This window comes from Periplaneta americana, chromosome 8, assembly GCF_040183065.1.
Source record: "Periplaneta americana isolate PAMFEO1 chromosome 8, P.americana_PAMFEO1_priV1, whole genome shotgun sequence".
NCBI lineage: Eukaryota > Metazoa > Arthropoda > Insecta > Blattodea > Blattidae > Periplaneta > Periplaneta americana.
This window is the reverse complement of record NC_091124.1, coordinates 126054945-126078773: the sequence shown is the minus strand read 5'-3', so window position 1 is coordinate 126078773 and position 23829 is coordinate 126054945. Positions and strand designations below refer to the sequence as shown.

Genomic DNA, 23829 nt, shown 5'->3' with positions numbered 1-23829 from the left:
GGGAATTTTGTCCTCGTGAACTGTTGCAAATAAGTTTGCAGGATAGAATAATGAGTCAAGTTTCATTTTAATTGGATGCTGAGTTGCTAGGTAACATGTTAGAACGGAAGTGCTGAATTTGAAGGTACCTTGACGCCCTAACAAAAGAGCACCTGCATACATGAATACTAGGTCAATGTTAGGGCAGCCGTTGGAAGGAAGGTCTTGTTGTCTTTGATGTCGGGCCGCCGTCTTCAAGGCATCTTCTCCTCAGCAAGCAGTCAGTCAGTCTGTCAGTGTTTGCTTTACCAATACGCACGCACTTCGTGTCACATCATCTGCGACTACAGAAATCCATCACAGCAAAGGTAAATCTCACATTTTTCCAATTGTTCCGTTCACTAACCATGAGCATAGCATTAACTCAAGAATGCATAAATTGGTTGAACACGTAATAAAGACATCACAAGAAAGGGAAGACGTTATTCATGGTCTAGAGGAATAGATCACAGACACATTCATAAGTTGAAATAAAGAGAAGTGCTACTAGGCATAGATGATTGGCGAACCTTACGTAATAAAAGAAGAATCTAGCATTGATCATTCAAGTAGCGAAAAATCTATATTACTTGTTAGCCAACAACAAAAATTATCAAATTGTAGTAATAATATACTATATTAATTTATTATTATTATTATTATTATTATTATTATTATTATTATCATCATTATTATTATATCACAGAAAATAATAGCGACAATCTCAGCTGTCGGTAATGAAAGCACTCTTAGCGTTTCATGAACGCTATGATCATAGGTTCGAATCTCGACTCCGGAAAAAATGTCTGTATTGTAGGAGGAAATCCTGCATTTTTCTGATTCCACATCTCGGAAAATCTACTACGTGTAAATTTAGTCACCTAGTATGAAGACTAATATTTTCTATCAGAGCAAGGCTAAACTCTGACAAGATTTAAAATACGTAGCAAAGTTTCCTGTAACAGTGACTAACCGTAAGGCATTACAAGAATACTTTAACATTACATAGTTCATTTCAAGTATACAGGGAAAGAAATAATTTATAAGTTAGGAGGAATAATTAAATTCTGCCAGCAATCTGCTTATAAATGTCAGTGTATGATTTGTTTCATGTGAAGGAAGATTTATCTTCAAATTCCGTTATTTGTTTAAACTGCTGAACTGTCCTGAATTGCTTGCGTTTTCAGAAATAGTCATCCTCATTGGTCTAGTCTCTAGTGGTTGGCATGCTAAGTGTTATGTTTCGAGTTTCCAGAGTTCAAACTTTTCTTTGGGAATGATGGCGAAGTCGTACTTGTGGCCAACAAACCTAGAGTTTCCCAGGGATTTTCTCGGGTTTCTCCAGCGGCGAATTTTCAGGGGAGGCAAGGGAGGCCGTGCCTCCCCTAATATTTTACCAGAACACAGTATGGCAGTAATAATTCCAGCTGAATTAAGATCACAGACAAGTTATAGCAAATGACGAACATTTTTCCTTTTATATTAATTTTACTATTCACTACGACTAAGATGTAAGTTACGTAAAGTCGACCACTCGCTAAACTGTAGATAGTACAAATAATTGGTACTGAAAAATAACAGCTAGCACTGTAACCTGTATAGTCAATATCTAGCAGCCTGCTGTGTCTATGCGAGAGCGGAAGAGAGGAGTCGGCTACATGACTCTACTTCCCGGTAACCATGACAACAGCAGTTCAACCAATATGATAGCTGGTTAGAGGAGTGTTTAAACTTGACTAGAACGCGCGAGGGGAGCCGAATTTGGTGACGTCCTACCCACCGCTGACAGCTGTAGGCCTACTGCTTATAATCACAGTTGGTTTCGGCTGCATTGGAAAGCTCTCTCTCTCTCTCTCTTTCTCTCTTCTTGGTTTTAGAAATTGAGTCACGTGTTGTTAGCTTTCTCTCCCTGTGTAAAAGTTTTAATTTATTTTGTTACATTTTTCTCTTGTTTGCGGATGTTCCTGTTATTTTATTCTTTTGTGTTACGAGATGTATTTATTTATACAATATTTTAAATATATCAAGAGTTTAGAAACAAATGCAGATTTGTCTCTAGCTTCTTCTAGTAGCAATTGTTCAGTATGTTGTGACCTAATTGGTCGGTTTGAGAATAAAGAGGATCGTCGAGTTAATTTGCTGTAAAATTAGACTATCTAATAGCAATTAGCAAGCCCCGGATTCTTAGGTTCGAATCAATTTTGTTGCTATCTCGTTACTCTCGAAATATTGTTTTTCTTATTCGCTTTATGTAGCAAAGAGTAACATTCTGAAATTCAATATGACCTAAACTGCCCTAGTTCGTAGGTTAGGACTTAAAGTGTCCTAAAGAGAGGCAATCTTTACCAAGCCGTTGTAACATATTAACAGTATGCTGTTTATTTTTATTTTTCTCCCGTAAAATCATATAAATTCCTAAACATAAGATTTAAAATCTAAAACATAAATTGTAAAACCTAATCTTAGTTTCTTAAAACCTATAAATTCTGCGCTTGGTAATGAGGTACGTCACAGGCCTTATATTTTTATATTCTCATCAGTCACGTCTTGGCCTCCTCAACTTTCAAACCCACCGTCCGCTATTGGGTTTCTCCCGTTTTCTTCAATCATTACACCGTCAATATCCATTATCATCATTTGAATAGTGTTCACCCAAAACGATACGACATGTTATAGCACTGTGACTGATGTACAGACGACATCAGTCTGAATATATGTACTATACGCTCTCGAGCGATGGAAAGGCGTTCTGCCGAGGCTCCACCGAGACTTTACACGATGATAACGATTCACGATATCTACAGAAGCGCGGCCGTCTTATTTCAAAATTTAATCCCAGTATAGAAGCGATAAGGCACAATAAGCCCACTAGAGACCTTCGTAGTCGTCATCCATACCAAAAAAAAGTCTGCAATATGCTATTATTCTTGTATATCAAGTTGCTAACCATAATGTTGACATTCGTGTTTTACTTCTGGAAGGCGTAAAATGACTGTAATTACTGCAGTTCCTCTCTTCTTCTACATTTTCTAAATTCAATTGTTAATATTAACAGGGAAGATAACTGCAACAATTTTATTGATAAAGAGAGGACAATGAGAAGGATGAAAAGCACCTTCTGCATCTCAGAATTTTTGTTTGTCACATTTTCTTTTATGAAACATCCTACACGTAATGAAGTACGACAGTAACCAAGGAGCTATAAAATACTGCGTGTGGATGAGTAAGTACCTCACCTAACGGTGGCATCGGTAGGAGGAAGGGGTAATCGACTCTCAACATGACGCCACCTGCTCTTTTAAAGAGCATGAGCGTGAGTGTAACAATTCCATAAATCTCTTCAAGCCCTGGGAAAAATATTTCTGAAGACAATTACGTCATTATTGTTATTAGACCGTTTTGTGTTACCGGCTTTTTTCATTAGACTAACACAAAAATATAACAAGGGTTTGATCAATGAACAACTACAATCTTCGCAGCTGGAAACATTAATGTTAAGAACAAATGACATTTCTCACATTCTAACAAAAAAATCTCAGTCAAAAAGTAGGAGATGTAAATAAAGGAAATCTTTTTGTTAGAATCTTCCAAGTAAATAAATCGAGAACGACAGATTCATTGAAGATTTTTAGAAGACAAAGAGCACTAATCTTTCTACTAGTAGCCCAATCTTGTAGGACTAGGTCAACGGAAGATACAGGCCCTGCGCTAAAGTAACTACTATATAAAGTCACACGAATACTATAGTCGTTTTTCACGTGACGTCAGTGGACGTTACAATAAAGTAAGAATGTGCACTCGTAAAGAGCAAACTACAAACATTAATCACATAGCCTACCTCATATGATACAAGTGATGTGTTCTATCTGCAGTAGAAAACAAGAGTAATGCATGCCCAGAACGTACAAATCATTTTTAATCTAACAGTCGCTAAAGGTCAAAATGTAGGTACCGCGCGATTGTACTTATTTTTATTTGGCTGTATTATGGATTAACAGTTCAATAATCTCTAACTATTAGAACACAAGAACTAGACTCGTATTCGATTTAAAATAAACAAAGTATCCACTGTAGATGTATAATTTCAAACAAAAAATTTCTTCTACTACTTCTTCTTCTTCGTCTTCTTCTTCTTCTTCTCTCACTCTCTCTCTCTCTCTCTCTCTCTCTCTCTCTCTCTCGCCACGAAGTAATATCTTACTGCGGTACAAAAATAATGAAGCATATATATACACACACACACACATACTACATCCTAATAAAAAAGAGGATTTAAGTTTGAAAGTTATCATTCATATAACAACCAATGTGTGTAGTTCTAGAGATAAAAATTTTCATATCGCTAGCTGTAATGGTTGTCGTATAAACAGAAAAAAATGAAGTTTTTCTTTTACTTTTATATACATATAACATCCATTTTTAAAACTTAAAATATCTCCACTTTATAGCTGAATTAATCTGAAACACAATTTACAACATAAAAAATTTACTGTTGCTAGTCGTGCATAATACACAATCGGTGTCATGAAATATTAACTTCTACAACTCATTCTAAATCTTATTCTAACTAGATATCATTATACAATATTTGCAAAATAATCAGCATTATTGTCATGAAATTAAATTTTCAGTTTCTTGATAATTAGGCTATTCCTGACTTCTCACTCGAAAACATAGGCCTACATTTAAAAAGAGTTATGCTCCTTAGGTTATCAATGTTACTAATTTTCATAAATAGACGTTTGGGTATTCCATCGTGTCCTGGAACGTTTCGTAACTACTCCTCATAGAGGTTCCACCATCAGGGCAGTTAGAATGACCAGAGAGAGGCCTACTCTTTTGTGTTCGTTATGTCTGCATATTCCAGACAATTGAGCAATTAATAAAATTAATTAATAATTTTATTAGCATAGAGAAGAAAAATATGATAACTGGGTTACGAAATTGAGTAGTTATCCTATCACCTGCCTAGTGTTGCCCAAGAGGCAATGATACATTGAGATATTACACGTAAGTAATTGTTTGCAATACATAATCATACGTATTAAACCGACTTCCATGCTTGCTTAATATGAACTGATTTTTGGGACAAATATTAATTTCTGTTCTCTTTCTAATTACGCGTTGCCAACAACCTGACATTCTAAGTTTGATGCTGGTCTTATCAAATAAAATTCTACGTTAAAAGTTGATGAAATGTTCAGTTGTCACATATTTGTCCCGTTGGTATAATCTAATGTATCGAAATTTGTTCTATTCTTCGTGTTTCAATACTTCAATATAACTTATATGAACTTCCCCACATTCGCACGAAATTAGGTAAATTCTCAGACTTTTGAGTTCTATTATGTGTTTAGTGGGTTTTAGTAAATTACTTATTATTTTACGTGAAACAGAAATATCGTTTATGTTGGCTTAGGCTAACCTTCTAAGAATTAGGCGCACGGAATTATTGCCAGTCCGAATTTTCTATAGACTACTAGCTTCCTTTTTTAAATCTCTAACAAGTCTTATCATTCTATTAACTTCAAAACCTGAACAATCGTTTTCACAGAAAACTCCATTCAGGTATTGAAGTTCGGTATGAATTCTTCCTTCATTACACATCGTTCTTGACTTATTTACTAGTATCGAAAGAACTTCCTGTTTATTAGAAGGATAGTGATACAGTATAATGAGGGACTCGAATATAGGTTAGGTATTTTATCGGTAAACCTTGCGTCCTTATGTGCCGGTAAGAAATGTGGCCTTGTGATTCTATTTCCATGTGAATTGAATGTTCGGCAAGTGTAAGTGCAAGGATCCGTCCCGATTCCGGCTTGGAAAAGCCAAGCCAAGGCGCTTAAATGAAGTATTCGTTTCAATGACGTGGTAGTTCGATACATTGTTGTATAAGTTACTGAGCATTCCGTTACAATGAGGAAAACGTTTAATGAGGAACTTACAACCACTACTGAATGAACGAATGCACGAGTGGACACGTGGACGAGTGAATGAATGAATGAATGAATGAATGAATGAATGAATGAATGAATGAATGAATGAATGAATGAATGAATGAATGAATGAAAACAGGAGGAGAAAACGGGAGGAAGAACAATTAAAAGTACGCGATTGTGAGATCTTGCAAAGGAATTTGGGGCTCCCAGAAAGTGTCTATGTGAGCTACAAGACGGTTGGTCATTTGTCTCAGTCCATTTTTCGCTTTCCGTTCAGGGAACTCTGACAACTTTGAAGAAAAAAAGTTTAAAATGGGCCTAATAACTACCAAATAATGTGGAGGAATGTCACAGAGCACAATCAACAACACGGCTGAAGAGCAGCAGAAGGGAGTAGCCGAAGTTGTTAGAAACCTGGACCGTGGGAATGGCGAGACGCAGTTTTCGCTATCTCCCTAAACAAGTGATCCGGACCTTTGGACTAGGTGAGTGATGACCAAGTAGCTCGCCCAGAATTACACAAGGCGCCACGGGAAAGCCAAGACTCGATTTGTGAAGCCTTTTATTACGATAATTCCGAAACTTAGGGGAAATCCGGGCAAAGCGGATAAGCCACAGGCTATATTTTGGTTCTCCCGAAATAAAAACTTCATGATTTTGGTTGTGACATATGTTGTCCACATATCTACAAAACAGCAATTCGTTTCTCGTACTTACGGAGAGTGATATGATTTGAGAAAGAAAATATAATTAATTGTTCGCTTTGCCCGGGTACACGGGCAAAGCGAATAATTAACCCGGGCAAAGTGAATATCCCTATAACATTTTCACCTTTGTATTTAATTTCTATTCACTGATAATAAAATTAAATCAACACACAAACACGATGTTAATGAGTCATATGAGACGATAAGAAAAGTTATTAAAATTCTTTACAGCACGTTAGATTAGTACAAAATACAAATTTGAACAAGTCGACGTTTCACTAGCACTAAAGACTTGGATTTCTTCTGCTTTTCCTCCTGCCCATACGTTACTTTTCTTTCATCGTTTTTAATCGGTATTGATGTAAGAGCTTCAGAGCGCTGACATTTTCTTCTTTTAACTAGTATCTTTCGAGATCCACTTCTGGCACTGGTCTAAATCAAAAGAACTGACTTGGGTTTCCTGCTGACTATGTTGAGGGTTTTGGTGTAACCGGAACTGAAAATCTGAGTGTAATTGATGTATTGAATATATCTTCAATCTCTGAAGATGCCGACATCACAGAGGTGGTTGATTCTGAGTGAGCATTAACTGTTTCTTCAGCCAATGAAGAAGCTGGCACTGCAGAATTTGTGAAATCTGAGCCAGCTGTCGTTTCGCTGATTTCTACCTCAAGTGGGCGATCTGTAAGTTCATCTGGAGCAAAATCTTCATCAACAAACACATTATGTTTGTAAGGCCAGATAGCAGAACCACTGATTGGAAGATTTTATTTCTTCAAGTGCTTTCTTCATGGCTTCTTCAGGCCATTTGGCTTGCTCCGTCTTCCTCTTGAAAAATTAAACAATCTGAAAACACATTAAGAACTTTTTAAATAAAAATTAATATCAGGGTTTGCTGATTTGTAATTTTAATTAATTAGTGTGACTTAATGCTTCCACTATGTAAAATGATCTAACACGATCTATTGCAATTGACAAATACATACAAAAATACAGCTGACACTTTATATAGTCAAATAAAGGTGGCAGGGCAAAGGGTATAAATTATCCACTTTGCCATATTCACTTTGCCCGCAGACGCCACTTCGCTTCTCATTTAAGGTTATACAAACATTAACGTCAATAATCTTCTTCATAAGTAGGCACTTTAGAAGTAATCGCATCGCCTATATATTACTATCACATAACAAAGACTTTCTGCAGTACTCTATGTTGTACATATGTTTCTCTTACCTTGAAATATTAAAAAAAAAAAAACAGTCAATTTTCTTCAAACACACGCTGACTTCTTTTCTCACTAGCTAGAATGACGACAAGTCAGTTCCAGCAGCAAAATTTGGTTGGGATTCTTCTTCAACATAGCAGAAAGCGGTAGCTGTTGGCATTTATAAGAAATAGACATTATTCTCTTTGCCTGGGTTATTCGTTTTGCCCGGATCTCCCCTACTTAGGTAGACCTGCGTGGCCTGTTTGTTTATGTGTTCATCCCGAACTATTTCTTAGCGCCCCATGAAAACTACATGCAGGATGAGTTGTTTCAATTTACGAAGCTAGCTAATTGGCTATAAGATGACTTAATAGTTATGGCCTGATCGACTCTAACGGTATAATATGGGAAGGGTGGGCATTCTAGTCAATGACATAGTAGGAATGTGACTTAGAGAGTGGTTGGGGTTGGGATATCTTTGTTATCCTCAATCTGAATATAAGCGATTCAGTTGACGATAGTAAGAGCATTTGTTGCCCTGGTTGCCATGCCAGCCAGGCGACCGAGTCCAGCTCCGTCAACCAATCTCTGGAGTTTTGGAAAACGTGGGAATGAAGGATAGGATACTTTGTTGTGTGATTAATAGCCAGAGATGTATTTAAAATTGAGATAGATCGAGATATGTATGGCATAAGATGAGCCGGGGTTGGGAACTGAAGAAGATAATCGAACAGGCAAAAGTTGCTTGTCGTTTCTCAGGTCTCGTTGTTATACTTCAGGTCGTGAGGTCAGAGTTCAGCTCAAATAGCATGGAGGAAGGACGGTGATTCTAACTAAGATGGGTTGAGCGTGAGATCTGATCAGGAACATCGAACAAGAAATAAGTTCTTGTCGCTTCTCAAGTCATTCTCATTTATATATTTCGGGTCACCAGTAACCAAGTTCAGCTCCGTTAGCCCAGACTAAAATGCGTTTTTTGAGGGGTATGAGGTCTGCCTTAAGGTGACCAGTGTGGGCAGACTCACAACCCTAAAATTCACCCACATAACAACCAAATCCCACACAATTCCACACACGGCTTTACGTCTACCTACATATTTGTGCATTACAATCTTCGAACGTAAAATACATGGAAGGGGCAAGACTTGCTGGGTAGTGGCACCAGAGTTCGATCAGCTGATCTAGGACAGAAGCGATAAGGGATATGGAAAGGCAAATAAATGTATGTCTAGTGGAATATTAGTGTTTTGGATTGATTTTGCCACAAAAAATGAAATATAACCGTAATATTTCATAGGTGGTTACACTTGATGCATATTAATAACCTCACTGCAATGTATTAAAGCGCGATAACGTTATTTAATTATGTTTATTTCGGAAAACTTCAATACGTGTACGATTTCCTCACTGCCAGCAATTTATCTTAAAAAAAGAGCAGAAGTGTCTGTGTTTGTCGAATGCGCATCATCACGCTTACGAATTCAAATACAGAAACACAAATAGGCCTAGACATACCTCAAGTTATCAAATTACCGTATTTGTTTCGTGTTCCTGTTTCAGTTTTGCAATCGAATCTTCAATAGGTCTCAAGTTATTTCAACAAAATAATTACAGTGTCCTTTAAATTGTAGAAAGAACGAAATGACCATATTCTTTCCCCTTAGTCTTTGTATAAGTAGCTGCCAGTTTGTGATCTTTTCCTTTTTAAGGGATTACATAATTGTATTTTTTTAATCTGTAAATTAAATTTTCATAATATAAAGACTCGTCTGGCCTATATTCTAGTTTTATTAGTAAATAAACTTACAGAACTTAGAAGAATTTCTAAAATATAAGGCTCGGTAGAGCCCTCAAGTTGTTAATCACAAAATCAAAGCTATTAGGCTAGAGGGAACCCAAGAGTTGGAGCTTAATCTGAGACGATTCTAACCGGCGTCGGAGTTGTATCCGGTGTGGCTTAGTGGATAAAGCATCAGCACGTAGAGCTGAAAACCCGGGTTCAAATCCCGGCGCCGGAGAGAATTTTTCTCCGTTCCATTACTCTTTCATCGTATGATGACGCAGAATATCTGCATGGAAATAGCATATGTACTTCGGTACATTAAAATAATATATATATATATATATATATATATATGATATGCGTAAATCACTTCGTGATTTAAGACGGCGCTTATTCCGTCGGATCCCAGCCAACTAGTCACTCATATCGAGTGCACCTCAGCACATGTGTGGACTTCGGTCCTGTGTTCATAGACATCTATGACGTAGTGCAGAGGGCGGCCACTAGAGGGAACCCAAGAGTTGGAGCTTAATCTGAGACGATTCTAACCGGCGTCGGAGTTGTATCCGGTGTGGCTTAGTGGATAAAGCATCGGCACGTAGAGCTGAAAACCCGGGTTCAAATCCCGGCGCCGGAGAGAATTTTTCTCCGTTCCATTACTCTTTCATCGTATGATGACGCAGAATATCTGCATGGAAATATCATATGTACTTCGGTACATTAAAATAATATATTTAATGTTTCTGTAAGACACAATTTCCTCGTAATATTACAGTTTTAAAATTAATAAAAGTTACATAACCTATGTTTTCACTCATGAAGAGTACTGTCAGACAAAATAGTGCAAAGTACTGTCAAGTGACGTAAAGAAATTGCCACGAATGAACATTTTTTTTAAACAACAGTGTCCTTTATTCTGTCAACTCCTTTGTTTCAGTCTTAATACATTTTTCAGTAACTTCTAACCTCAATCGCCTTGCAAAAACATCGACAGTAAAAGTATCCTATATTTTCATGAGACATTTATAGCACTCTATCTTTAAGCTATTTCATGTTGTACTATAAAACAAGTTATTAAAACAAGACAATTCTTAAATTAAAATCTATCTTAATACATTCTTTGTAGGCCTAATAAATTTCATATACGTACAGCATACTGTGTAATGTTTTGCCCGAGATCAGTTGATTTGAGAGAGCTATTATTTTGGTGCCACTTTGATCCAGTAGAGTAGTATTGAACGCCCTCTCTATTTACTTTAATGCTCGAAGACTATAATCATGCAGAAGTAGCCAATCGGCGATGTATGCGATGGAGGGGGAAAGGAACTGGCCATCCTGCCCAATTATCTTCTGGTCTAGTTGCCTCGTAAGTGGTGCTTTTTGATATCGCTTGTGAGGTTCAGACTTGTCTTCGGACAGTTGACTAAACAACAACAACAATCATGCAAAATATATGCATATGTTATATAATTAATCTCCTGTAGGCCAACTTACCAGAGTGCTGCAGAACAGCGCTTACAACCGGTTTATATTCGACCGGTTGCATATCAACTGGCGAGGTTGGACATTCGTTCGAATATTCGGCCTTGAAACGGTTGTGGCTGGCTAGACAGAACCACACATATAGAGGACAGAATAGCAAGTGCATTTCACCATACAGGAACTCTGATGACATTTTGTAACTACACAAATGGAGTAACAATTGAAGGAAATTTACTTTTCCTAATTAAAAAAAGGTTTAGCTTGAAATTCTAAGGAAAATATTTGCGGCTAAGAGGGATGAAGTTACAGGATAACGGAGATAGTTACACAACGCAGATGCACGCATTCTATTCTTTACCTGACAAAATTAAGAACATTAAATCCACACGTTTGAGATGGGCAGGGCATGTAGCACGTATGTGCGAATCCAGAAATCATATAGAGTGTTAATTGGAAGGCCGGAGGAAAAAAGACATTTGGGGAGGCCGAGACGTAGATGAGAGGATTATAGAGACTGGATTAATCTTGCACAAGATAGGGATCGATGTCGGGCTTATGTGAGAGCAGCAATGAACCCGCGGGTTCCTTAAAAGCCATGAATATTGAGACACCTACAAACGAAATTATAGATCCAATAGATGATACTACATTTCAAGCTGTACCTGTAAGCATCAGGATAGTCAGAATATCGTCGGGGTATACCAGTTAATTCAAGAAAATGTTGTGGGAAGAATGTTATATTTACGCCTACAAATATAATTGCAAATTGTTCTTTTAACCATTTTGGATTTATAGTCAGACCTGTAAATAGTGGATATCATAAGTTAGCTTGAAATAGGTTATGATTGGACACTTTGGTAAATTTATCTGCGTAACTAATATACAGGGTGTTTCCGAGGTGGTGTTACAGACTTTCAAGGATGATGGCGAAGGGCACATGTATGAATTTGAGATAAGGAACCATGGTCCGGAAATGACTGAGTCGAAAGTTATAAGCAAAAAATTTGTGTTGAAATGGAATTGTAATTCGGCACCACGTGCCCTCCTTCCCTTAACCTTTGGAATAGTCGTGGAAAGATGGTATGGGCCGGATATCTCCTACGTGGGTACTTGCCCCAATACAATCTGTGAGCTTGTCTACTGTTCCCATTGGCTCATCCGTATTCGAAAATCAGGTCTACTTATTCCGCTCTCGTGTACTCCTCCATTTCACTAGGACTGATCGACTGGACACTGCAACTTGTACACATACACTGCTGTCTACAGACGTGCATATCAGGACCGACCATGTTAGTTACACATTACGCTACCTGCATTGCTTTAGTGTAGTTTCCTGTCCCTATCCCTCAGAGAGCGCACTGAATGGAATATTGTAAGTAAACAACGTAAACAACGTCAGATGAATACAATATGTGTAAGATGTACAGATAAATACACATAAATAAGGTGTACAGAGGAATAAAATTATGTCATTTCCACACAAATATTTTTGTTTGTAACTTTCGACTCGGTAATTTCCGGACCAGGGTTCCTTATCTCAAATTGATACATGTGCCCTTCGTCATCATCCCTGAAAGTTTGTAACACCACATCGGAAAATCCTGTATAAATCAACTATTGGACACCGGTAACAACAAAGGAATTAAGTGTAATGCATAGATGAAATCTGGCGTGTAAACAAATACAAGAATAAAATAAATTACAATTAGGGCCTACATACAAAGGAGAAGAGTAAATATGTACACTCTTACTATTGTAACCTTCATACTTTAAATTCAAAATACATAGGCTATCTCTGAAAGAGTAGTTGTTAATATAGCCCATGTCGTTTAATTATTCTAAGTGGATGTATTATTATTTCTCTTATAAATCGTTTTTAGGGAGATAACAAGTAATTAACAAAAATAAAAGCATTCTCAATTCTAATGATTGTAGTTTCATGAGCGTGCTTCATTCAATGAGAAGAGAGAAGGAAATATTTGAAAGGTACACGATGATAATCGTTTACACGCGGGTTTACACTCATGGGCAAACAATTTTATTATAAGTTGTTACAAAAGCTTTGCCAATTATTGTATTCGTCTCATCATTTCAATATTAGGCTTAAACAAATAAAATTACGTTAACTTAAAATAAGAACTTCTAGCTTCCAATCGTTTTGTCAAAGAAATTTTTTAGGCTAGAGGCTTTCTACAGAGAGATGAACAGATTTTAAGGGTGTTTAAGAATAAGGTTCTTAGGAAAATATTTGGGGCTAAGAGGGATGAAGTTACAGAAGAATGGAGAAAGTTACACAAGGCAGAACTGCACGCATTGTATTCTTCACCTGCCATAATTGGGAACATTAAATTTAGACGTTTTAGATTGGCAGGGCATGTAGCACGTATGGGCGAATCCACAAATTCATATGGAATGTTAGTTGGGAGACCGGAGGGAAAAGACCTTTGGGGAGGTCGAGACGTAGATGGGAGGATAATATTAAAATGAATTTGAGGAATGTGGGATATGATTGTTGAGACTGGATATATCTTGCTCATGATAGGGACCGATGGCGGGCTTATTGAGGGCGCCAATGAACCTCCGGGTTCCTTAAAAGCCGTAAGTAAGTAATTAAGGAAGGAAGTAAGAGGCATTCTACAGAAAATAAATTTCATTAATCCAAATAAATTTTGAGACAGTCGTCTACACTACATGTCACCTTTTGTTTCGTTTCAAACAAATTCATGAAATAACCGTCAGATTTGATTTTGTGTAAATCATCTTTTTTTTTTTTAATTTCAGTGAAAATTATTACACTATTTATGTATTATATCGAAATCCATCTTACAGCATTACAGTGAAATTCGGTCGTGAACAGTCATTGGTTACAATATCTATACATATATATAATTTGAATTGGTAATGGGAATTACGGATAAACGGCTGAACGGATTTTAATGAGTGACCCCTCATTTTCATGCCTGGCATCCAAAGTTTTTCGGAAAAATAGTAGTTTTCAGTGAAAAGTCAATTTTCCTACATAATTTTCCTATCTTCCAAAATCCATCTGTTGTCAGTTTTGAGAACTAATTTTATTGCATCACGGCCGACTTGATTGAATTTCAGAACAAAACACACACTACAATAAACAATAGGCTATTACACGAAGGCCATGACCTGCAGGATTGCCGACATATTTAGAGCTCAATTCAATTTGTTATTAAAAACTGATTCTGCAGTGTATAATTTTCTGAGTAGGAACAACTGGATAATACCCACGGCAGAGCAATGTCGATAGTCGACGTTACTCGCTGGCCACTAGTCACCAGGCCGTACCGAGCCGTGCCAAACAAAACACAATCGAAATGGTGGTAGTAAAATTCGCGACTATATTCTTAAATAATTCACTGCATTAGTCAAATGCAAGACTTCTGGCTTCTGTTGCATTCAAACAATAATAAAATACGATAATTTGGTCCAGGGAGCATCCGTTTTTGATGCAAAGATAATTTGTTTGGCTTGTTTCTTAAATTAAATTACGAAATGGCGTTCCTGTGCTTAACATTTAATAAAAAAAGAAATATAGCAAAACTGTTTTGTCTCGAGACTCTCATCTAAGTCACGTAATAGGTCACGTAATCTACTTCAATATATTTGCGCAAATATATCTTGTAGCTAACAGTGGTGCTATCTCTCAGTAATGTTCAGAACGAAGGAGGTAGAGAGAGAAAAGAAACAAATTTCTTCCTCCAACGACGCCACACAGCAACGTCATGTTCTTATGTTGGCAAGATTGTGTATTTACTTAAATTTGGTGCTAAACGTAACGGCACGGTTCAAAGATACCGTGGAAATTGTCCAGTTTAGCGTTAAATATTATTATAGTTAGTATCATGATGCGTCTATTCTTCATTAATTGTACATAATATTCATGCTATATTGATGACATGAAAGTGAAACGTTTTGAGGTTATGTAAGTAAATGTAGAGAATATCTTAATTTAGATCTTCATTTATATAATTTACTGAGTGACTGCTATATATAACTACAAAACTTAAGTAAGATAATAATATTGTTATTAAAAATCAAATATTTTTATACTTATTAAACCAGTGGGGTTGGGTCTTTTTCATATACTTAATGGCGGTGTCATTGTCCTCAGTATTAGCTCAAGAGAGAGCAAAAATTACAGTCCCTAAGGAAAGATAAAAAGGTATTACTTACTGATAAAATGAGAGGCCTTGAAAATTTTGTAGTCTCCAGATCATTTCAGCAAGATCTCTTAGTAGGATAAAATGATTTTACGCTCTACACTTCAAGTTCTACAAGCAGCAGCTATACGAAATTGCTATTGTTCGACAGCTTAGCAAACCTGACATTTTTTTTAATTTTTACCTACAATCCATAATGACCTGAAATAGCTACTGCTATCGTCCTAACATTGATACTTGCGTTTTCGCGTTGAAACTCAAAAATTGAAGTTGGATAGGTTCAAGAAAAAGTATTTGGCCTAAAAAAATCCATTCAGAGGGAGTATATTTCATTATTATGGAAGCAAATTACTATAAAAAAGACAAGTATTCTTCATTTTAAATAAATCTGAAAATTTTTATTTGAACGTCTAACGAACTCAGTTTGCAGCAGAATTTGCTGCACAAGCCACTAGTCCATTATAATCTCCTGCAGACCGAATACGCTGAACAGTGTTGCCAAGTCAGAGGTTTTGTAGCTGAAGCTGGTGTTTTCAAGACTGTGGTCAGCTACAGAATTTTGCCGTCAGCGGCCAGCTATTTATTTGGCGTTTTTTTTTATGATTTCGACAGAAGAAGACGATATTTTTAAGTTTTTTGTGTAAAGATATAATTGCTTTTATATGTACTTGCAGACAACAATATTAGTTAATCACAAACTAGAGTTTAATATGGTATTATCACAATTTTTCATTGTGCGAGTGTCAATGTTTTATGTTACTCGATTTGGTACAACCACGTTCATATCCTGCCTCATCCATTGTTGTTTTACAAATAAGGTATTTACTTACTTACTTACAAATGGCGTTTAAGGAACCCGAAGGTTCATTGCCGCCCTCACATAAGCCCGCCATCGGTCCCTATCCTGTGCAAGACCAATTCAGTCTCTATCATCATATCCCCCCTCCCTTAAATCCATTTTAATATTATCTTCCCAACTACGTCTCGGCCTCCCTAAAGGTCTTTTTCCCTCCGGTCTCCCAACTAACACTCTATATGCATTTCTGGATTCGCCCATACGTGCTACATGCCCTGCCCATCTCAAACGTCTGGATTTTAAGTTCCCAATTATGTCAGGTGAAGAATACAATGCGTGCAGTTATGTGTTGTGTAACTTTCTCCATTCTCCGGTAACTTCATCCCGCTTAGCCCCAAATATTTTCCTAAGCACTTTATTCTCAAACACCCTTAACCTATGTTCCTCTCTCAGAGTAAGAGTCCAAGTTTCACAACCATACAGAACAACCGGTAATATAACTGTTTTATAAATTCTAACTTTCAGATTTTTGGACAGCAGACTGGATGATAAGAGCTTCTCAACCGAATAATAACACGCATTTCCCATAATTATTCTGTGTTTAATTTCCTCCCAAGTGTCATTTATATTTGTTACTGTTGCTCCAAGATATTTGAATTTTTCCACCTCTTCGAAGGATAAATCTCCAATTTTTTTTATTTCCATTTCGTACAATATTCTGGTCACGAGACATAATCATATACTTTGTCTTTTCGGGATTTACTTCCAAACCGATCGCTTTACTTGCTTCAAGTAAAATTTCCTTGTTTTCCCTAACCGTTTATGTATTTTCTCCTAACATATTCACGTCATCTGCATAGACAAGAAGCTGATGTAACCCGTTCAATTCCAAACCCTCTCTGTTATCCTGGACTTTCCTAATGGCATATTCTAGAGCGAAGTTAAAAAGTAAAGGTGATAGTGCATCTCCCTGCTTTAGCCCGCAGTGAATTGGAAAAGGATCAGATAGAAACTGACCTATACGGACTCTGCTGTTTGTTTCACTGAGACACGTTTTAATTAATCAAACTAATTTCTTGGGAATACCAAATTCAATAAGAATATCATATAATACTTCCCTCTTAACCGAGTCATATGCCTTTTTGAAATCTATGAATAACTGATGTACTGTACCCTTATACTCCCATTTTTTCTCCATTATCTGTCGAATACAAAAAATCTGATCAATAGTCGATCTATTACGCCGAAAACCTCACTGATGGTCCCCAATAATTTCATCTACGTACGGAGTTAATCTTCTCAAAAGAATATTGGACAAAATTTTGTACGACGTCAACAAAAGTGATATTCCTCGAAAGTTACCATACTTGGTTTTGTCCCCCTTTTTAAAAGTAGGTACAATTATGGACTCCTTCCATTGTTCTGGTACAATTTCCTTTTCCCAAATAGCAAGTACAAGTTTATAAATTTCGCTATCTAATGCACTTCCAACCTCTTGTATTAATTCTGCTGGAATTTGATCGATACCTGGAGACTTGTACTTTTTCATATTTTCTATCGCAATTTCGACTTCTGAAAGCGTGGGTTCGGGTATAAATGGCTCAGCAGTTTGTATTTCAATTTCGTCCCGATTATTTCTATTTGGCCTATGTACATTTAGTAGTTGCGCAAAATAGTTTTTCCATCTGTTTAGGATTGATGGAGAGTCTGCCAGCAAGTCATCATTCTCATCCTTTATCACGTTTACGCTTGGCTGATATCCGTTCTTAAATTCCTTTATACCCTTATATAAATCTCGAATGTTTTCATTCTTACTATTTGTTTCTACCTCATTCAATTTTTCCTTCAAGTAACGTCTCTTTTTATTCCTAATTGTACGACTTGCTTCCCGTCTTTCATTGAAATAATTATCTCTCTTCTCCTCAACTGAATCCTGTAAGAATTTCAATTTTGCCTGTTTCCTTCTTTCTACTACAATGCAACAATCTTCATCAAACCACGGTTACTTTTTCTCAGTTTCATAATAACCTATGCTCTGCTCAGCTGCAATTTTGATACTATCTCTGATATTTTCCCACACGCTATTAACATCTAATTCTTTGTCAACTTCGTCGGAACTTTCTAAAGTGGCAAACCTATTCGAAATTTCGACCTGATAATTTTGCTTAGCTTCCTCGTCCTTTAATTTCAAAATATTGAATTTAGTAATATTAACTTGTTGCTCTACTCGCTTGGCTACTGATAATCTTTCTCTTAATGCTCCAATCACCAAATAATGATCAGAATTACAGTCTGCACCACTGAAAGTTCGAATATCTACTAAACCAGTATGTCTCCGTTTATCTATCAAGATGTGATCTATTTAGTTGTGTGTCAATCCATCTGGAGAAGTCCAAGCATATTTATGTATATCCTTATGGGGGAATGTCGTACTTTTGACAATTAAATTTTTCGATGTGGCAAAGTTGACTAATCTAACTCCATTGTCACTACTAATTGCGTGTAGGCTCTCTTTTCCAATAGTTGATCTAAAAATATCCTCCCGTCCTACTTTAGCGTTGAAATCCCCCAATAAAATTTTCATGTGATATCTAGATAACTGATCAAAAGTCTGTTCCAATTCCTCATAGAAGCTATCCTTTATATGCTCGTCTTTCTCTTCTGTAGGAGCGTGAGCATTTATAACTATGATGTCGCACCATCTACATTTAAGTACTAAATATGATAACCTGTTACTGATAAATTATACCTTTTTTACTGCTGATTTTATTCTTTTATGAAAAAAGAATCCTGTTCCTAATTGGTGATTATTGTTTCCTTCCCCATAATACAACAAATAATCTCCTATTTGTGATATGCCATTCCCATCTAACCTAACCTCTTCTACTCCCACAAAGTCTATTCTATATCTAGCTAGTTCTTTTGCTACTAATGTTACCCCTCCTGTTCTATAAAGACTAGTTACGTTCCAAGTGCCAAATCTCAAAACCTTATTCCTTTGCTGTGGTCGTGCCAGAGAATTATTCCTATTCCGAGGCTTATTGTAGGGATTCGTAAAAAGCTGTTTTTTACGGTGATGGGTTGTTAGCCCTTCGCCCAACCCCCAAGCTGGAGGACCACCCCTTATCGGCTGTCCACGACTGCTTATTCAATATATTCGCAGCTACCCTCCAACAAATAAGGTATGCCATATTAATTTGTTAAACTCTTAGCCTAATCATGTAAGCATTGTTTTTGTAAATGAATTGATATTTTTAATCATAAAGAGTAGGTAATGAACTGAATTATTATTTTCATTTATGATAACTTATATTATTATATATTTAATTTATCATTTCGCATTATAATTTATTTAACACAGACATACTTAAAACTTAAAACCAAACTCATTGTAGGCTGGCACGTCTTCAGCTCAGTGTGAAATCAGATTACGAACCAACTGGTGTTATTGTGAATGTGATTATTTCCGAAGTGTCCAGTATATTATTGAGCTACTTCATTAAATTTTTAAGAAATAAGTCGCGTATAACTCCATACGTTCTAAAGTTTACAGATGTGTGAAAAAAACATAATATATCGAAAGATTTGGTGGAGGAAGTTGCCGGTGATAGTTGGAAAGCTCGGTGTAAATGATGTAAGGTGATGCATTGAATGCAAAATATTCAGATTTAAAATTGTCCATACGATTTTGTATAGAACATAGAGCTTACAAAGTGATACACACTTTCCATAATTTAGTCTACATTTTTATAAAATTCTCCAGTTCCTAAAACTGTATAGGTTGTATTTCAAATTTGGAAATAATCTGGAGTTTTTCAACTACAGTTTAGCGGTTTTTTTAAGCTTGTGCAGCGGTAAATGGAATTCTGAGTTGGCAACACTGACGCTGAAACATAAAGGACAACTCATAGAAGCATCAGTAGACCCAAATACAGAAAATAAACTGTAATTTCCTTATTAAATTTGAAAACTATTAACGCACGTGGATCAAAATTAATCAGTTACACGCATCCAAGATCGGGTCAGACATTTCTCGATTTTAAAGCTATGGAACCATTAAGTCATTGTCACGTGGGGGAAACTTACGCTTCTTGCCTAATCTCCTCACGGGTGACACTTGAACGAAGTTCAGTTTTAAATGTTTGGTGGCGTACTTCATTACTTCAAGTATTTATGTCAAAAATTTCGTGTAACTCAAGTTCATCTGCCTTCACATTCAACTAACAACTTTCAATTGCATGTATATTTTCCTTATTTATTTAATTATCATAACTATTTATTCCTTCATGGTAATTCCCAATAGTACCAACATTATTGCCAATATCATCATCATCATCATCTTCGTTGAAAACATTGTGATATATTTTTTCTTTTTTCCGTATGAGAGACGTTACATAAAGAATTACAAATAAATAGTTAAAATGTTCTTATTTTTGTATAAATTTATAGTTACAAAGTAACGTTAAGTAAAGAAATATAATTAAAATTGCAATCTCAGCGTCTCTAAGTAGGCTCTATAGCTGGAAAGTAACATTACAAATTAAAAAATAAATCCGTTGCACGACAGCCCCTGGAGGGCCTAGAATAACGAGCCGACCGCTGGCCTCATGTCCACATGCTTCAGCAGAGATTAAAGATCATCCAACCAAAACGAAGGTAACGTGTAGTTAGCACGCTGATACCACTCAGCCGTTAAAGCTGGCTTCCAAAACTCGATTTCGCTATTACTGAAGATCCCCAAATTTATCACGATGCCGGGTGGGCACCTCTACCGTACATTGACCGAAATTTAAAGAGAAAATTGATTTCCTCATAAGGACTTGAACCAGCGCTCATTCCGAAACTCTAGGGCAGTGATGTCAAAGCAAGTGCATTTTTCTGACCTTGACGTCGTGCGCGGGCAACAAGCGCTAGGTATGGAAGGAGCAAGGATTATGTATATGAATAAGGCGCCTGTTGAATTAAGAAAACGGTGGTATACAAACTTAAAACAGAACGTGAAATTTTATGTCGTTATTTTATATGGCTATTTGCTGTTTGATATTTTTTATATTGTCTGTAAAACAAAGTACTAACACTAGTTTCTTAATATTGCAGTTAACAACATAATAAAGGATCAATAAGAAATATTCACATAAATTTTTTATTAATAAAACTATAATATAAGTGAATGAAACATCATTCATAAAGAAAGTGATATCTCAGGGAAAGATATTAAGTATGACATGATAAGTTGGAATTCATATTGATGGTATCTTTAGCCTTAGCCTATAAAAGTAATCAATAAACTAATCAGAACAATATTACAGTACAAAGCAAAGTTACCTAGGTATATGTTTCAACTGTAACTAATATTACACAGGGGCGTATTTTGCGGACTACCGGGGCTACCGGCGGTAGCCCAAGGAAATTACAAAAGAAAAAGTTTATAATATAACATAATGTAATAATTTTGTATTATTAGTTTTACCATAGTAATTAAAATTAAAGTAATTGTTAGATTTATATGCGCTCTCTGCTCTCGAAAGAAACAAGTTGTCAAGGCGGCATCGCTGGAGAAACCGCTAGCTACGTGTGGTAGCCTGTTACCGTTTCGCTCATGCTGTCCTGTCGCACAACTGCCCGTCCCCCCGCTCCCTTATGTTTCCATCGTGCACTGTAGGTGGGCGAGTTGCCGCTCTCGTGATCGGTTTCTTCGCAGGCGCGAAGCAGCAATAGCTTAGTACGCTAGCAATTGAATGTGATTGTGTTCTTGCAGTGCATTATTTTAAATCTGTGATTTGTTCGAGTGTCTAAGAGTTATATTAATTGTGAATTATTAAGTTTTTAATTTCCCAATTAAGTGATATTGTGAAAAATATGGCAGAACAAGTTTCTGGAGAGGTTTGTGTTGAGAATGACTGTGTAATAGGTTTATTAAAAGTGCCTTTTAACCGTCGTACATAACAACGAGAAAGTTGAAATTGTGAAAATGGAAAGACCAACTCCTGAGTTAAATTTGTCCATGGACGTAAAAGAAAAACAGCGAGAGTACACACGCCATTTCACTTCAATATCATATGGTAAGTGGAATTGGTTGTGTGGTAGTTCTAAACTGTCTAAACTATTTTGCTGGCCATGTTTGTTATTTAGCCGCGAAACTAATGTGTGGTCAAAAGAGGGGTTTTCTAATATGAACTCCCTTCGAACGGCAGTCCTAGAATACGACAAATCAAAAGCTCATATTTGTAGTAGCATGAACTTTGCAAACTTTGGGAAGACAAGAATTGATTTACAGCTAGATAAGCGAAAAGCTCTCACATCAACCAACACAATGCTCTTGTGCAAAAAAATCGGGAGATTTTACTGCGTCTTATTAACGCAGTCTGCTTTCTAGGAAAACAAGAATTGGCTTTTCGGGATCATAATGAGAGTGTGAAATCAGACAATAGAGGAAATTATATTGAATATTTAAGTTCCTTAAGTGAATTTGACCATTTACTGGCCAATCATCTTGAGAGTTCAACAGTATTTCGTGGTACTTCTCCCGCAATTCAGAATTACTTAATATTTGCTATAAGTGGGGTTATGATAAAGAACATAAAATCTGAAATAGAAGAAGCACCTTTTGTGGCCATTGTTGTTGATGACAAGTGAACAGAGTCAATTGTCCACTGTTTTAAGATACGTCGACAGTACTGCCAATGTTCAAGAACGGTTTATAGGATTCACAAATGTCAGTTCGGACAAAACTGCTGCTGCTTTGTTTCAGCATGTGGAAGGTGTTATAGCAGAATAGAATGTCGGCAATAAGTTAATTGCACAGACATACGATGGTGCTTCAGTTATGGCGGGAAATATTAATGGCTTAAAAACAAAAGTTCAAGAAAAGTATCCTCAAGCACTATTTGTCCATTGTTACACCCATGTTCTCAATTTAGTTTTGCAACAAACTACTTCATCCATTCCAGAATGCCGCATTTTTTTCAAAACACTGTCGGGTTTAGCTGCATTTTTCTCATCATCTCCTAAAAGATCAGAAAACTCAAGAAATTTATGAACAAGAAACTCTCAAACGTAGCACCAACTAGATTGAATTTTACATCTCGGCTTGTAAATACAGTAAAGGAATACAGAGAAAAACGGACTGCTTTCTTTAAAAATATCATTTGTAATGACTCTGAAGAAAACTGGGATGATGCTGTAAATGTGCAGGCTCAAGGATATTTGAATTTTTTCACACAGTTTCAGAATATATTTCTTCTTGAAGTCTATGCTAGAGTGTTCGCACATACAGATGTGCTCTACAGTATTCTTCAGACAAAAAGTCTAGACATAGTATACTGCTTGCAAGAGGTATCAAAGTTAAAACATACTATTTCCGAGTTCAGACGTAGTGGGTTTCCGTCCATATGGAGTAATATGGAAAATGAAAATTCTTCAGCCAATACAATGGAACCACCATTAAAGCGAAGAAAAGCAGATGATGAATTGAAATACAGGCAGCTGTACTACAGCATACTAGATCGTATGCACATGGAAATTACTGACAGATTATCTGATTATGGAAAGCTTCAGTTCACACATCTTCTAGATTCTCAAAAATTTTTTGCTTATAGAGAAAACTTCCCGAATGAGGCACTAAACAAATTATTTCAGTCCTATAACAGTCACTTTGATCAAGTACGTTTTAAAAATGAATTAAGTGTAATATATTCAGCAGAAGTC

General features: G+C 36.4%; 1 protein-coding gene across 1 annotated transcript in view; it reads left to right on the top strand.

Moving 5' to 3' along the window:
• The first annotated feature begins 212 nt into the window (after positions 1 to 212).
• Positions 213 to 23829, top strand: part of LOC138705027 (venom allergen 5-like) — a 276772-nt gene continuing 253155 nt past the window's right edge. Inside the window, exon 1 of the mRNA XM_069833574.1 lies at positions 213 to 347. Within this exon, the coding sequence (XP_069689675.1) occupies positions 217 to 347 (131 nt within the window). The 5' untranslated portion in view covers positions 213 to 216. The remainder of the gene's footprint in view (positions 348 to 23829) is intronic.